An 18498-nucleotide genomic window follows, 5' to 3' on the forward strand; every position below is an offset into this window, starting at 1 on the left:
TTTGCACACTATGAAAAGGAATAATGTGAATAATGTTATGAACGTAGCCTCAGAGGATGCCACAGTATTACCATCCCAAATCTGCTGACTATAGCTAAAATACATTTCCACATTTGCTTAATCTTCCTAATTTACCGTGAGAAAACTAACACCATGCTGTCAACTAACTGTTTCAATACCTTAGTCTGCAAAGTAAAATGACAGGAAAAGAAAAAAAAAAAAAAGGGAAAAAAAATATCCCAAAACTTCAGAACAAGCTATTTTCATTTTGCCTTTACATCAGCGTGTCCATTGAGACAACCTGGAAGCTGGCCAACTCACAGGAAATGATTGCTGGGATTCTCTGTTCCTCTCATATCTGTCATTAGGCAATTATATCCACTGCTTCATTTTCCCTACTGAACGGTAGAGAAATGTGGTCATGTACATGTGAGAACAGATCTGGCATAACAAGTTAAAGCTGCAATCCTTTATAAATGTGGTGTATCTGAAAACCCTTAATTAAAAAAAAAAAATCCTCATGTAGGCTGCTATGTGTTATGTACTTTTTTACAACAGGAATATCTCTGTGTATGTCTCGTCTAGAAATCAGAAATATCCCCTTTTAGGTTAGTATCTGCTCCACAAATATTTGGAACTTCTATAAACCATCACAATGTGTGTCTTTGGGAAACAAAGGTGCATACAAATTCCAAAGCTAGTTTGCTAGGTTGTGACTGACTTTTTTTTTTTTAATTATTATTACATACCAATTGTTTTCTCCATCTTTTTACTTATAGCTGATTACTCCAACTAATCTCTATTCTAATTTTAGAAAAATAGCATGCAAGGATCCCAATGTTATTTAATTACAGTAATTAAACTCAACAAGTAAATCTCCATTTTTTTTCTTGACTGGAAGGACAGCAAAATCTCTAGTATTTGTGCAGTTTAGAAAATCAACATAAAGTGAAACAACACCACACCTGTAACCTGTATATATGCACAGCCTGTGGCAAATGAGCCTCTACTGTACTTGCTAAACATACAAAAGAACTCCACACTTCCTTTCAAGCCGAGGCAATAAAGGCTTAAGTGCTGAACTTCCTAACCCATCATCCTGGAATGCCTGCTAACATACAACATAAATCCATGTGAAAAAGCAGAGACTACGGTTCGCAGGTTCTCAATACTGGCACTCAATTGGCAGGACCTGTCATCTCTGTCTAGCCTGCACTTTGTGACCCTAACATTTTCTCTTCTTTCCCACCGCAATTATTCGTCGCTGAAGAAAAAAGGTGCAGATTACCTGTGGGTCAGGCACAGGATATGAAGAACAAAGAAAGTTCTTGAAATCCACTTCATTCTGTCTGACAATTTGTGGATGAACAGTCAAGGAATTAAATCAGGCAGTGAAGACTAAAAACACTCCCATATTAAACTTAAGACTAAAAAGAGAAACTTATAGTGTAAAAAAACAAACAAGCAAAAAGAAAAAAGAAAACAAAAACAAACAAAAGCAAAACAAAACAAAAAACATGTTTCATGGTTAAAATGTCAAATCAAAACAAAGAAAGAAAATTAAGGTTATTAGCTATAAAAAGATGGAAAACTAATATTATAAGCATGGAGGACTAAGAACTGAAATTATTTAACAAACTCATTGTTGGAGCTGATGACTCAGAAGTTCTCTAATGCACTGGACATTTAACTGCTGTAAAATATACAACAGAGCCCGTTATTTTCTAATAGAAAAACTGATTTAAATCTTATTCTGCTTGCTCGCATGAACAAGTGCATTTGGATTAAATACAGTACTCCCAAAGTAAACAGTATTTGTTCCAAAATAAATACAGATCTCATTCTGCAATTTGTGTTTATTGCAGTAGCTACGCTAAAATCAAGGTTTACATTTTCTTTTCAGCTGCACCTTGTAACTGGGAGAATCCAACTTAAAATAAACTATGATCTAAGAAATATCTATATAGCAACTATTATGTGCCAACTATGTTCCCACAGCAAAAGAAAGCACTATTTTCCTAGTTTGCTTTACCTTACAAGTGTAATGAAGCATGTATTTCAAGAACTGACAGCAATACATTAGGATCTTTCCATTTTCTGTTGAAAAGGTAGATCAAAATGTAAAATCATACTTGGTCAAAGGGTCAGCAGAGCTCAGGACAATCACAGTAAGTGTAGTCCTCTAAACTCCAGAGCTTTCTCACTTCCACTAGGGTGCAGAGTGCCAGGCCAACAACAAACTCTTGCTAGAACTCCAATAGAAAAATTTGCCATTCTATTTCCACACATTTTGCAGGTAAGACAAAGCAAGAGGACGGTATCAGAGAAAAAAAATTACCAATTGACAGAAAAGGCTAAATACTACTCAAGTTTATCTTTTTAAAGAGCCTGTGTAACTCCTGGAAAGGGCAATGCTAAGTTCAAAATGTCAAATCCACTTTAAAAGTTCAGCACTTCACATTGTAAATACCTTCTTTACGACATGATTCATGTTATCTACAGATATATACTTTTGAAAACAAAACAAAACAAAACCTATGACTAAAACCACCTATGACTAATGAAAGCTAGTGAAAAAAAAATAAAAATGTGTTTAAAGAACTAACAAAAGTCATGAACCTGGTCAGCATGTCCTGAATTATTCCCAAATGTATTAACTTGAAAGTATACTTTATACTTTACACTTTACATACATTTTATTGAAACTATATACTAAGGTTTTTCAAAAACATTTAAATTTCAAACAATTTCAAAATTAAACTTATGAAATGACTGAACTTTCCACAGAAGCCTTAAAACAATGTCTCGTATCTCAGGAAATGAGAGTGCTCTTGCAGTTTACGTGGAAACTTTTCACAAGAAGATGTGACCTCTCTCATTTCTGTGTGACCAATTCATTTAAAAAAGCTAGTGGGACAAAGACTGGGATTAAAATTCTCTCCAATATTTTCTTTTTTCAGTACAGGCAGCTAGAAGTTTTGCTCTATAGGCAGCCTAAAGAGCTTTGCACAAAACTTTGCATTTTTCTCCCTTCCTTTCTTCTCCCTCCCCAGATGTTGTTGGGCAGATGTTCTGTGACAGAAGCAGGCAGTCAGCTGAGGCAACACTGCCTTGTCCATCTGGAGCAGAGGATGACTATCTGCTTTGCCAAAGCTCTGGAAATGTTAGTTGGCAGGGCAGGATCTTTAGTGTCACCTTACAGCCTTACATTTATAAAAAGGGGGAAGGAATAGGAATGTAAATTAAGTAATAAAGTGATGTTATGAGCTTGGTAGGCTTGCTAATTCAGCTGAGTTGTATGCATGTAAAGACCACTCCATCTGATTTTCTTGAGAAAGGAAATCATACAAGGCTTATCTTCAGTGGCACCTAGTTTGAAGGTACTCATCACTGGTCACATGAAATAATTTATGTGATTAATAATTGCATAAGCCTATAGGTATGATTTTCTCAAGTGAACTATGGAGGTATTTGTTATTCTTTGTAACTCATACTCATGAATCACAGCAACACATTCCACAACAGCCAGGCATCATACATTTCAGATGGGTCAAAACTTTTAGCTGGGTTTTGCACATACCAGCAAAGCCACAGTTCTGCCTACAAATAAATTCTTTGTTTTGTTTTTCTGTTCATTTACCTACAGCTACATACACAGTCTAATTTAGTTCCACATTCATGAAGAGGAACTTCATGAGCTTTCTGCAAGTCACCCATGGTTGTAATATCACGTAGATGACAAACTGTTTCCAGTCACTCCTTCATACACCTATCAGGGAAAACTCCTTACCCTGATTTGTATCTCCTTTCTTTTCTTTCCTTCCTTCCTGCAGTGAAACTGAGCTGTTCTTGGATTGCTACTGTGAAAAAACAAATGCAAATAGATGGGCATTCTGCTAAGATAACTCTACTGCAGTGCCTGCTGGAATAGAGTTCACAATCATTGGTTCATTAGAAAGTGAAATCTCCTGACCTTTGTAGGATTTAAAGTACCTTAAAAATTAGGTTTACATCTAAAAATAAACATAGTGCTGTAAAACAAACAAACAAAAACACCTTTACTGAAGTTTTTGAAATAATCACATTCTGTTTTCTTAGAATTCTCTATTACTGAATGCACAACCATCAAAAGTTAAATCATGGGATCCTCATGAAACATACCTAGCCACAGCCTGGTCAGGAAGTTGGAAGTTCCCATTACAGACAGTACAGACATCAGGAGGAGGTGCACTCTTATTTCAGCCCAAGTTTCAGCCCCTTTCTGAACAGATGTTCCTTTGGAGGCCCTGAGTGACTCAGACTACTCTGGATGACCAGAGAAGTTCAGCTGCCGTCCTTACAGTATTTGGGGATTGGAAGGAGATAATTCAGCCAGTTCGATCTGAAGTTATCCTCTCTCTGCAACCTTCCATTACATTTCACTGGCAAAAAAAGCTTTTTCATCAACCTGTCCTGTATTTGTCTATTTCTGAGTTTGATGGCCCAGAAATCTAGTTTAACCATGCCCTACATACCTTCCTACCTGTTTTTGTAATACCTGACTAAAGCTGTTTCTTATTCATCATCCAAGTAACCACTTAAGAAGTAAAAGGCCCAATGTCCACCAACACTTGCTAGGTCCATCTTCCAATACCAGCCAAATCAGGCTAACTTTGCCAAAATCAGACAGATGCCTCATAGCTGTAGAACCAGACCTAGTAGCCTGAATATGAACTTCTGTCCTTTTCTTCATCGCTAAATGAAGCTCATTCAGCAAAACCCATCACCTTCTTACATGCTGGACTATTATATTCTCAACTTTTGTATTCTTAGCAATCAATATTCACATGATCAACATGAATGATTACATTCAATAATCATAAAGAGCCGATTCTGTTTTTAGCTGCATCTCAGGCTCTATGAAATCTACTTTCATACAAAATATATTTCTTTTATAGACTGGTATCTAAATATTTTTAAGGAAGACATTCCTTAAATAGCACATGCTATTTTTTCTAGTGGGAGAGAGTATGAGAACATATAATGTCCTTAAGAAATACATTTACTTTGGCATCATCTTTGTCAATATTTACTTTTGGGTCAGTCTCCTGTTTACCTCAAGAGGAGATAATGTCTAGTCATCAACAGCACTGTTCCTCTGTACTGAATAAATATATATTTTTTTCTGACATCAACACAGCTAGGTTGATTTTCTTTGCTGGTACATCGTTGGTGATCTCAGCACAACAAAGAAAATTCATACCATAATGCTACACTGAGTTCTTGTAATGTTCAGAGACTAGTTTGCAAATGAAATGTTTTAAATAGAACTGGGGTAATTGTGCATAAGAGAAACAAAGAGCAGGAAGCACTCCAAGTCGTGTTTACCCCTTAAGCAGCTGCTACCCGTTGCTGAAAAAAAAACATCCTAACCAAAATAGTAACATCCCCTGCTATCTTTCAACAGCTTTCTTTATGAATGATTGAACGATTAAAACTCATAGAGTTGCTACATGGTTTTGAGAGAATCATTAGTTCTATACAACTTTACAACTCATCTCGAATGAATGATAATACCAGTTCTAATAGAGGTGCTGCAGACCAAATCAATGGTTTAATCTTTGGAGCATTCTGAAAGCTTATCAAAAACAGTACCTAAATGAATTAATTGTTAATGCCAACTAAGTTCATTAATATATTAATGCATCATCCATTACACTTTCCTCCTAAAAATATTATTTCAAAAAACAAGTTAAAGTGATACTGAGAAATAATAATAATAATAATATATTTATAAATATTATAACTAAGAATTATAAAATAATATTAAACATCTAATCAAAGGAAAATATCTCATTTCTCCTAATTATTTTAAATCATACATACAAATATTGTATGTTATCTCAAAGACAGTGGTATAAATTTGCAGTAATTTTACTGATTTTGGAAGAATTATTTTATACCCCTGCAACTGAAAAGCTAGAAGTCTCACTTGCTTTATGGACAAGAGAAATAGGAGCTATTAAACAATACACACATACTATCACAAGTAACTTGCTTTGGAACAGAAGTACTTAGAGGAGCAAAGCTCTGATTTACTGTTGTTCTAATTTCTTCTTTTTTAATGGGTTACCCCACCATTTTATAAACATAATTTGTCACCAGCACCAGCCAGAGTTCTCTGTAACTACTTTTTGCCTTTCTTTCAGATCTGTTATCCCTGCTGAGAGAATCTACTAAAGAAGAATTTTTCATACTGACACCAACTGTAGTCTTGCTGTGAATAACCACATTCCCATAAAAATCATTCCATTTATTGCAAAGTTGTTGGCAGACCATAGGAATAATAGTCAACTCAGGAAACCTTTTATCCTGAAATCACATAGCTTAACCCTTCACATGACTATATGAAGTTTATATATAAAAACTATATTAGCACACTACTGATTTAATGCTTTAGGCCAGGCATTTTTGCTGTTGGCAAGTTTTTAAAATAACGCTTTCATGGTACTTCTTTTTTTAATTAAAAAAAGACAACAACAACAACAAAAGACTAATTTGGAATCAACCAAGCAGTATTCAGGACTTTTCTCTTAATTTACTAAGTTGTATTTAAAATTATAGATTCTTTCTCAGTACCTGAAATAATACATTAGCATAGACGCTTGGGTGCATTTCTGATGATAATCTAAAGATTTATGTTCATACAAACCTTTTTCTATTTTTCTATTTTTCTACCTTCATGTGGTAAGAGAACAGATGCATTTATTTACAATATAATGGAACAATTAAAATAAAATGACTTTTTGTGTGTGTGTGTGTGTGTGATTTCTCTGTTAGGCATTATATTTGCTTTGTTAAAAGCAAATCTATACCAAACTAGTCTAGATTAGACTCAGGAAAGAGACATTACTTTTGTTATTCCTCTTGATACTTTGGGAGTCAGAGGTTGTTTCTATTCAAATTTATGTCTGAATTTATTAAAGTGAAGGAGCAAAAAAGTTGGTGTACATTTTCATTGCCTTTCTTGTTCTGTTTGTCAACCCTCATTTGTAGCTAATTAGGGCTTAATTTATGCTTTATTCATTTGAAGAAGTCCATAATGGGAGTTTTGGATTTATATACATACTTCTAAGAAATATATACACTTTTTTTTTTTTTTCCCCCAAATAAGCGAGTATCAGAATATTTGACTGGTATTGTTAAACTTCAGTCAGAAAAAAATTCTTAGAAAATCTCTTGAGTTATAATTGCTGTTACAATTGGCTCTCTTCCATTCCTATCAGTGTTAGGGAGCAAGTTATTCCCTTGTGTATCCATACTTCACATTCACAATGTGGATATATAAAATATGTAGAAGAAAAAGAGGAGAGCCTTCAACTGATTGCAATGTTTTTCTACGGTTCAGAAAGGATCATTTGCTTAGATACATCTGATCTTTCTTTTGGCAATAATATATCAGCTGAGCTTAGTATTCATGCCATCAGTCTGTATTCTGCTGTCACTGAACATTTAGGAACTATAATCTCATAGCTGCATAGGACTTCACGTTTTTCAGAAAGGGCGCAGTGTCTCTGCCTGGACTGCCCTGGTCTGACTGAACAAGGATCTTGGAAAAAATAAAGCAAATACTTTGTTACTTCAACAACTCATTGTTTCCTTTATAAGCTTCCCACTTACATTTTTAAAATCCTCTTTAAATACTCACACTTTAACAACACACATTAAGATTGCGTTAGTTCACTAGTTAGAATCACCCAGCTTCCTGATCACATTCAAAGACAAACTTTTGAAATGCAATTAACAACAGTCAAATTTTTCTTTAAAACACAGAAAAATAAAAGTAATACTGCAATGAGTAACGGGAATAATCCCCTCCCCCCTTTCTTTAAAGTTTCATTAGACCATTGAACTGGATGAAATTCAGATAGAGGCCTTATTGTAACCACACTGAAACAGTAGAAATCTCCTGAGACCATGAAATTCAAACATTTTGGGAACCAACTTCAAGCACTCCTTTTGCGTTTTTAACTTTTAAACATTAACTTCTTTTTAAAGAGAATGAATGAAAGACATTTCTTAATTTTTATTCCTGTAGCAATATTTTAATATGACCCTCCTCCCCCTAGCCCCCCCCCCCAGAAAAAGCACAAACAAATCTACTTAAAATACAAGTGTGTGCATATTTTCTTACAATTTAAACTACAGTCCTAGCAGTCAGAAAACTGCCACACCAACACAAACTGCATGATAGCTCTTGAGATACTAGAAAACTGCACTGGTTACATTGCAAATTCATGCTAGAACTACACTGTGGTTGATTGAAACTACCTACCATGCACACTGCTGAGATGCTTATTTTGTGGTTTCAAATATTTGTACTTATATGAGGATTGGCTAATATGCTCTCAGCCTGCAAAATGGTATGTAAGGATAGCTTTCCTAAAATAAAAGGTACGAAATTGTCAGAGACTAAGAAACTTAAAGCACCAACCTGAATAATGCAAACTTGAGGTTTGCTCTTGCAAATGGTCTCAAACAAGCAGAGAATTTTTTGAAAGGAGCTATTATGTTCTTTCTTCAATTTATCTTCTTGCATCAGAAAAGTCCAATTACTGGGGGGTCGGGGGGGAAGGTTTGTTTGCAAGTGGTGGAATAAACCCAAATTAACTGTGTTACATGAACAGAAGGGGGGGGGAGCTGGCAAAGACATCTGAGTGTAAATTAATGTTGATATTAGCTGGAATAACTTGCACTCTTCAGTATTTGCAGCTTCACGAGGGAGAAGACTGGCTGTATGAGATTTTACAAATCTGTCAGCTAGATCAGAAACCCGAACACAAGATCTATTGGTCATGAATGTTACTTGAACTTGTGAAACATTTTTAGATTTTTAGATTATAAATCAATAATGCAGTACTTCAGAAACTTATGAATGCGTTATATGGAATTAGTCATAACTAGTGCATTTACATCTATAGTAGCAGACAGGCTTTTGTTCTAATGATACTCATAATATTTGGGGAAATGTAGAAAACATTTTGTTTGAATCAGGTCCCTGAAATATTAAAAGCCAAAGAGAAGCCTCTCTATGCAACAATAAATGAAAAGCAAATTAATTAATATCAATATTAACTGCTTTCATCATTAGTAACAACTATTTATTCATTCATTTGGCATCACCGTTCTATTACTTCAGACTTCTGGGATGAGTTAAACAATAAAAAGAGCCTGTTCAAATCTGAAATGCCAATTCTGGCACTAAGAGGCCTTCTAGATGAATCCCTGAAGGATTATTACCTGGTTTTGGAACTAACGTGCTGAATCATCAAGCAGCATTTGCTCCTATCACATTTGTACTTATGCCATGATCTGCACTAGCCGAAGAGCTCTGTGGCATGTTATATGGGATGCTGCAATCCCTCAAGTGTAAGAATTCATTATGGGCAGAAGTTTATATAGATCAACAATTTAGCAAGTCAGTGTTTTGAAATCTGCTAACGGATTGACAACAAAAGCATGGAAATTTCCACCAAGCCTTAAATAAGTTTTTTTTTAGAACAATTACTTTGTTTCATTATTCATTACAGGAGAATTTTTAAAGCATTGTCTGGCATCATTCATACATACAAATTTTAATTTGTGTATAGAAAAGGGAAACTTTTCTAATGTTTCTCTTGCAATGAAAGCTGTCAAACCTGGGGTAGGTCTGTGATTCCAGTAACAGATGCTGCCTATATGCTGTTTTGATGCTGATATTACAGTGACTTCCAGGTACCTTACATACAGGCATCCCAAACAGAAGCTGCACTACCAGACAATAGACTGCATGGACTTCATACTGGTTACCAGCTCACAAACACAGACACCTAAAACACTGCAGCGATTAGTGATGACAGATGGCCTTCTGCTCTGAATGTTTTTTTGTTTTTGTTTTTCCCTGTTGTTTTTAGAAATGTATACTTTACTTGAAAAGTTTAAACAACTCAGACATGAACAACTACAACTAACCAAAAATCACCAAAAATAATTAAAAAAACAATAGAAAACAGATAAACAAATATAACGGAAAACTGGAAAGTTGTCTTGGATGCCTATTTGCAATGCTTTTTGTCTTTTTTGTTTTGTTTTGTTTTAAGTAGTTTGAATACATGCATTTTCCAACTGTGTCAGCAGAGAGAGAATTTTTGCTAGGGTGTTCCTGAGGAGTAAGACATTAAAGAGACCAAGTTGAAGCATTGTTAGAGAGCCTACAACTGTATACAGTAACAACCACTAACAACCACTACATCCACCAGTCTGATGCCCCCTTTTCCTGTCTCCTTTCCCTCTTGAGTACTTTCTGATGGAATTATCATCCTTTTATCTGTAGATACCATCCTCCACATCATCATCCTTATCTACAGATAAGGGGATTAAGGCATGAAGGAGAAAACACTGATGAGGCATTACAAAGTAGTGGCGACCACAAAAAGGGACCTCATATTGCTACATTCCACTCACATATGTGTGCAAAATACGTGCACCAGACAACTGCTTAGTAAATAATGTCAGCAGAGGCTTACCCTGTAAATGTGCAGAGTCTGGAGCATAGCCTCAGACACAAAATAGTCTTGAATTGTTTTTTTTTCTATGCAGGGAAACTGAGAAAGCTTTTCCCTCTGGTGATCATGTTTTCACACTCCTCCACTTCCTCAGCCTGCCTGGCTACGTCTGTGCAGCTCTGCCAATTCCCATTACTGACTGTGCACCTCTGCCCAACTTAGTTATGCTTAAATCTAGGCATCATCAGACCTGACACACCTGCCTGAAGCTGGCTCTATGACATTGCCACAAGGTGTGAGAGAAAAAATGACGGACTTCCAAACTGCTAATAGCGGGCAACCTGATTTCCCAGCTTGCTCTGGAGCTTGCTCAAAGTCTGCACTTAAGGGCTGGCTTGCATCCAAGCAGTTCAATTGTTAGATTACTCGATTCTAGGACCAGATGTGCTAAAATGCCTTAAGAAAAAAACAGGGTTTTACCCTACAGTGGTCATGGTTCTTTAAGATGTGCAGTAACCTGCACACAATAAGTCTGCTGAATGTTATTATTCAATAATGTGTATTATCATAATGCCTACAATCCCAAATCATGCTTCAGAGTGCTACTGTGCTAAGTTACCAGCCTGAGTCTGTGGTATATTAAAGTATCAGGTCTGAGAGGAAGTAGTTTCCCTTTCTCCTTCAGATTAAAGAACCAGAACATATGGCATTATTGCTTCAAAGGCATTCCTGCAGGGCACTCCATGGTACACGGGGGACATATCTGTGTGTATGGTCACTGAAGGACCTGGGAGGAAAGTCACTTAGTCTCCTGTGGTGTTACTGAGAGACCTACAAAGGAGAAAATTCTCAGACTGAAGAAAAGAAGAATATATGTCCCTGTCACTAAAAAAGGTCTCCTTGATGCCTAGAAGTGATTTATATGGTGCATATGCTTTCAACAGCAGGGAGTCAGCCTAGTTTCACCTGTAAGAATTGAAGGCAAAGGACAAAGAGGGACTAATTTTGTAGAAGTTTTGCTCTGGGATCAGACTTCATGGTTGCCGTGCTCAGTTTTAGCTGCTCTCTTTCTTAAGCCTGAGCTCTGTCTACACATCTCCCTAGAGCATCTCTTCTTGGGGCAATCCTTCAGTGCCCGGTGTCACCACAAATGGTATCACCTCCTGCTTCAGTGCCCCAAGACTCTGCTTTTGAGTCCAGCTACTGCAATGTGGGCCTTAGAGGTCCTTTACATTTCCTAAGTGAACAGAAGGGCTCGGAGTACTGCTGGGTGTCAGATATCCTTTTTTTTTTTTTTTTTTTTTTTTCCAAGCAGTAAAAAACTGACCTCCTAACTGCCTTCAGCTTGTAAAGGAATAAGAGGGAGTGGTAGTGCTGATAATAATGATAGCCCGGTGACGGGGAGCTACAAACAAAGACAGCAGACACAACCACATAGTAAATTATGCAGGAAACAACCCACAAAGTGCAGTTTTCATAAAAAATACCTGACGATTATTTTCTCCCTATCAATTTCTAGATCTGAGTAAATCCGAGCTAGCAGTTAGAGAGATGCAGGAGTTCTGGAAGGATTTATTGCCACATGAGTGGAGAGAGGAGATTTAAGACCAAACACTGACTGTGAGAGTGCAAGGATGCAAACAATGTTTATTCTTTGCTTCAAACTGTGAAACGTAGCATTGATGTAAGTCAGCGTCTCAGTGCTTCATGAGATAAGGGTACATTATCATGCATATAAAGTGTAGGATTTGTAAAACGTTCCCATATGAATCAAACTTTATTAAGCCTCCCAGGGACTGAAGAGACAGAAGAACCTCTTCAGGGTGGGGGGGGGAGTGCTCTCTGAGGAGGAGAGGCTGCAGCAGAGGAGAGGCTGGTGGGCAGCACAGAGGAGCAAAGCAGCCGGGAGTGGGAAGCCAGCACTTTGGCCCCTGCCTGCCCCGTCTGAGGATCCAGCCTGCCTTGGCTCCACATGCAGCAGAGGGATGCACATCATGGGAACTGCATGTAAAACTAAGGTAGGCAACTTTCTGGAGGAGTCACCACACAGTAATATGCTCATGTAATGCCTTAAAGGTTCAGTAATCTGAAGTAGTGAAAAACTTAACCATAAAGAAGTTTATGTAGCTCTTTTCATCACACATAAAGGACTATGATCTAAACATCCATCAGGAAGACAACAAAGAGCATCCAGATGAATTTTAAGTAAGAACTTTAAAAGAAATTAACATAGATCCCTGTTGTAACGCCTGCCCCTTGGTCCTTATTCCTTCTTTCTTTTTATTGTTAAAGTGGCAAATGTAAAATGAAAGAAAAGAAAAAAGCCAACAGCAGTAACCCCAACTGTTAGAACTTTAACATTAATTTTTTTTCTTTTATTTTCCTGAAGAACTAAAATCATTGTATTACAGTATTGCCTGCTAGCGTTTTTTTTTTGCCATTAAGAGAAATACCTCAAGTAGCTTGAATCTCATACCATACTGCCATTCATCACAAATGACTCCCATACACATATAACCATTTTGCATATAGAGCCTTCACAAATAAAAGTGAATTCTGAAGCCGTGAGCATGCATTACGTGTCCTTCACTGATGGAAGAAAACGAGTGCCAATCATCATTACTGTGCCCTTATGAAGGGTTTCATTTCTTAGAGGTGGTGAAATTAATTTTTAATAGTTTTGTAATACATAAAATCTTACTTTGAGCCCTTCCACAAAACCTGAAATGAAAAAAACAGAAATAAAAATCCTAAAAGAGAAAAACAAATAAGCCTGACAAAAACCTACAGACTAATTGGAGTTTAATTACTTTAATAAAATTAAACCCTTAAAAAATATATCTCATTCATAAGAAGTGTTAGGTAAGGTTAAAAAAAAAAAAAGGCTTCGTGTGCCTGGAGAATGAATAAATTGACATTTCCAGCTGCAGTAAATAAAATTATAAGTCTCTAAAGGTACAGATCTAGTAAGATGGTATCATCTTGGAATGAAGTTTGCAAAGCACTGAACTCACTTTTTAAAATAAGGTGTTCATAATCAGTCACAAGCAGCAATTCTTCCTTCAGCATACCTAGTTATAATGGGCACCTGGTATGCCAAAGAAATGAAAAAGCTAATCTTTTAAGAGGATCAGTATACATACATAAATATATACAATCTTTAAAGATGCAATAGGTAGATGTCACATTTAAGTCCTATCATTGGCTTGCTAATTTCCCTAAAACACTTGAGCATACATTCTAAAATACCTAATATGCGTAATTGCTCCATACATGCCATTAAAATATTATACCCTATTATCCCTATCACAACATAATCAGCATGTAAAACTCAGACATTCTTCCCTGATGAGATAATTCTGGTTCTCTCGAGAGCTCTACATCAATGTATTTATTCACTCCTGTGCACAATTAAAATTCTACTACAGAACAGAGTATGACATTTAAATAATGATTTTCAATACAGAAAACCTAAACTTCTTATCTTGCAGCCCAAAAGCACACTTCAGAATCTAATTTTTGGAAATACAGCACTTATTTTCTAATGCTTGGCCTAGTGTAGTGTTATAATTCCATTGTGAAATTACTATTAACTTAATAAATCATTGCTTATGATGGCACTTAAATCATACTGTATGCTAGTAAACAATATTTTCTTTTCAGTATGTTAAAATACTTGTCATATATCTTTAACACTCTGTATAAGAATTTATAATTGCTCCTTCAAGATTTCAAATTGTCTAATATTATATCAATTTGGAATCAATTATACAAATAAATTTGTGCAAAGTGAAGCAAATAGGTCATCTCTTTTACTTTTTTTTTTTCAATCTATGAACAACTACAACATGGTAAATCTAAGTGCAACTCACATAAGCAGAATACTGACTTAGAGCTAGACAGTGAAATCAGACTGAACTTTTTCAATGAGTTTTAAAAATGCCAGTAACATCATCATTATTATTGCTGTTATTACATAAAGAACAACATATAGGAAATTAGCTGATTCATTTACTTGTCTGTATCTTGTATTAAGTTAGGATGGGTAAACTGAAGTTCTAAATGCTACTGGTATGTGTTGGCATTTGTTCACTTTATACAAACTAAAAAAATGACTGCTGAAGTTTAGAGTTTAACCTAAAAAAAATAAGTATGTCTCTAGGTTGAGATCTGAAAACCCAATTAGGTAATACACAAAGCAAGTGATCCTTTGGAGATCACAACTGTAACTTTGTCCTTTGTATTCAAAATGTAAATCAAGCCTTCAGCAGTTTATAAGAAGACAAAATACTTTCCCTCTAACTTGGATGACAAGAGAACTGTTCTGATTAGAGCTTTCTGGAAAGCATTGGATAAAAAGAAGATTAAAAAACATTAACTTGTGGTATCTGGAAAAATGTGTGTCATAGGCCAAAGTTATGATAGATGATTGCCTGCCTGTAAACCCAGCCTCTCTATATGTCAGGAAGGGTTCCCTCTGAGCCTGGGTGAGGAGAGCATCAGCTTTCAGGTTCCCGCTTTCGATTATGCCTAAACCCAAAGACATGTCTCTACACACAGGTCAGATGTGTTCCAGATCCATATTTGCCTGTCTTCATACTATTTCTGGGCAAGAATGTCCAAGCTCTGCAGCTCACTGGAACAGTTGCCTACTAACCTCTCGATCCATAACAGCCTGATCCAGACTGTCATGTACATGACACTCCTTAGGCCCGACCAGGGTCACCAGGAGATCTTCCAGACTCAGTACTTTGTCAGCAAGAGCAGATGTTTTGAGCCTGAGGCATAGCCAAGCCAAATTACCCACAGTTTTGGTGGAAGCCTGTCAAGATGCTGGGCAGCCTGAACTTCGAAACCACCAAACCAGAACTTTGAGTTTCTGGGATGGATGGGCGGAACCTGCTCTGAAGCCACAGACCTTGGGAGCCAGGCAGGCCCTGCTAATAATCGTGATGCCCAAAAGAATGACAAACTGCAGATCCAGGAGGCCATGTTCTTTCAAAAACAAAGTGTCTGTGGCATATTAAAAATAAAAATAAATAAATAAATAAAGTTCTGCTGAACTGAAAGCCTTAATTTTTGGCCAGGTCTAGTCCTTACATGAAATGCAGGCTCTCTTCTTTCCCCTCCCTGCATATTTCTCTGAAGAGTTATGGTGATCCACAATCACAGAGCCACTGCTCACAGAACATGCCCTCTCCTCCCTTGGACAGGACACAATCTTTCAGTTTAGAGCTCCTTAGAAATAAGGACAGGAACTATGTTCTCTGTGTCTTAGCAGCACTGAAACATTGCTGGAGTTGTGTGGCAAACCAGGAAGAAACACCAGCATTTCCTTTCTCAGCTTTCCCCTACTCAGTGCTCATGATCTGTTGTCTAGTTATACTGTGTGGAAATCCCACTTCAGATCTGAACACTCCTGTGGTAAAGGCTGTAAGAGTAGGAGGAGCAGGGGAAGCCTGTTGCTACAATGCCCTGCAGACCAGCACAGGAAGGATCCTTTTCTGGGGCCCCTCTGCAGCACACCCAGCGCAGTCTCCAGCACTTTGCCTTGATGTACCACCCATTATAAGCACAACTGCTCTCTCATGTATGAAGATAGACTACCGTATAGATATGGACACTTATACTTGTGTTGGGAGACATGAGATAAAGTGGCTTGCTATGGGGCAAAGAACCAAGTTTATCCTCTGAGCTTCTTGCTTCTATGAACTACTTGCATCAGTAGTTTTTTCCATACTTCAAAGTTCTGCAGTGAATAACCTGCTAAGGTTACTCACTTACTGCTAAGACCGTAACATATCAATAATCTACCATCCCCAAGCTGTGGTTGATTAACTTCCATTAAAGTCACTGACATTAACATTCACGTGTCAAGAAGTAGCTATCAGTCTACTATGCATCTGGTCATGCACATCAAATGAAAATACATTGAACTTTATTAAATATGCTGGTAAGGTATATTAGTACTTTCTCTTTCTGTGCTGGATAAAATGAAATATAACCAGAAATCAGAAACAGATTTGGAAAATAACTAGCATTGTTATATTCTTCAACAGATCTGAAAAATCAGTCCTTTATATGTAACTCACTAATGGCATTTCTTATATCCAAAAAGTATCGTTACATATAGCTACCTTAATGAAAAATTAAAAAAAATACTACTATAAAATTTAAAGAAATCATCTATTTTACTGTAAGTATATATATAAAAAATACTCCGCTAAGGAATGGAATAAAAAATAAAGCACATTTAAATAATTTCATTACAGTGAAAGATGCCAAATCATCTGTGAGTGGTTTCTTTTTAGATGAAAAGAAATCAAAATATAGGACAGATGTTGGACAAACCACATTTGAGGTCTATCACACACTGGCATTTTTCAAATGATTTTGGCTCATCTATTAAATAAGGTGTATTTTGCTTGATTTTGAAAAGGGAAACATCAGGAAATATTTAAAGGCCAATTGCTGCCAATTAACTTTGATCAGCAAAAGTTGCATTTGAATCTTTTAGATTCTTTTGCCTGTCTGGAATAACACACTATTCTAAAATCTAGCAAAACAACAACTTGATGATTAATGTGTGTTGGCAGCCCCACCACAAGCTTGCTTAACAGCTGGATTTTAAATAAACAGCTGTCTTCATTATGATGGGAAAGAAATCTGTTTTCATGTTTTCTTGTTATTAAAATATGATCAGAAATTGCTTTTTCCCTTTTAAGATGAAACAGCCAGGCATTATGGTGACAGTCTCTTTCAGCAGTTCGGATAGTTTTAGAACAATCTCACAAGAACCGCCAAACCATAGTCTATGTAGGCTGAAAAAGCCCTTGGCATGCCGACACCGACTCCTCACAGCATGCCGCAAGCGAGAGGCATGAGCAGCAGAGAAACCTTACTACATAACAAATTGTACCTGCCACTGGGGAAGGCAGAAGACCCAGGGTAATAGGCCACGGAGAAGGACAGTATATACGACGTTAATGATTTCCCTTGGGTTTAAGGTAATACTTCCCCACAGTGGGATGTAAGTGAGAAATCTGTACCCAGACATTGGCTGTTTATAGAAGCCAAAGTTTAATATTTAATGGTCTGTGCAGACTATTGCATTCCAGTATTTATAGAAGCTTTTGGTGTATCCACTTCTAACACTTGTCTACTGTGGTCATAAACACAAAGACCCGTGAGAAAAAAAAACACTACCGCTTCAACTATTGTAACCTTTGAATGCCAACACATTTAGCGTAGGTGTTATTGTATATTTAAATGACTAAATTATACAGATATTTTCTAAACATTTTCATATTAAAACTGTGAAACCAAAAATAATTGTCAAACCATCTAATAATACATAAAAAGAAACAAATGTTAATTAAACTCTATTTTGAAATAACGAACACTTACTTCTAAATCATTAAAGAATAGATGAGTGTCTGCCAAATTGAAAATCATCTCTTCCATTCGGAGTCCAAGAGACACTGAGGTTGGTGGATCCTTAAGAAATTAAGAAAGTATACCATCAATACTGTATGTAAACATACATACTAGAATACAAATGACAGGAACTGTTTTTCAAGAGAAATTATCTGATGTATGAAAAGTAACATCCACATGTTCATTACCATTTCAGCTACTCTTTAGTCTTGTAATCATGTTAAGATTAACCTAAAAAATATGACCAACTCAACTGGTACCATGATTCCACAGAGGAACCTCTGTGGTCACACTTGTGTTGACACAACCTTGTGTGGTCACGCTTGTGAGTTCATGTAAAGGATCACTGCCCTCTGTACAGAAAGGGAAGGATTCTACTAGAAGCAAATTCATTTCACCCAAAACGTATCCATATTTTTCAACTGTTTACAAGTTTTATGATAACTGGGTGCATGATAATGCATCAGTACTGAAAATAAACTCTCACTGGCCACAAGTGATTTGTCCCTGTGAACACCTAGGGACTTTAAAGAAAATC

General features: G+C 36.5%; 1 protein-coding gene across 10 annotated transcripts in view; it reads right to left on the reverse strand.

Annotated features, from left to right (window-relative positions):
* Positions 1 to 18498, reverse strand: part of EYA1 (EYA transcriptional coactivator and phosphatase 1) — a 165867-nt gene that overhangs the window by 19033 nt on the left and 128336 nt on the right. For all 10 annotated transcript variants that reach the window (XM_035563142.2, XM_035563139.2, XM_035563137.2 and 7 more), the window contains one exon: positions 17931 to 18020. In XM_035563142.2, the coding sequence (XP_035419035.1) occupies positions 17931 to 18020 (90 nt within the window). The remainder of the gene's footprint in view (positions 1 to 17930; positions 18021 to 18498) is intronic.

The sequence above is a fragment of the Cygnus atratus genome, chromosome 2 (assembly GCF_013377495.2).
Source record: "Cygnus atratus isolate AKBS03 ecotype Queensland, Australia chromosome 2, CAtr_DNAZoo_HiC_assembly, whole genome shotgun sequence".
Taxonomy (NCBI): domain Eukaryota; kingdom Metazoa; phylum Chordata; class Aves; order Anseriformes; family Anatidae; genus Cygnus; species Cygnus atratus.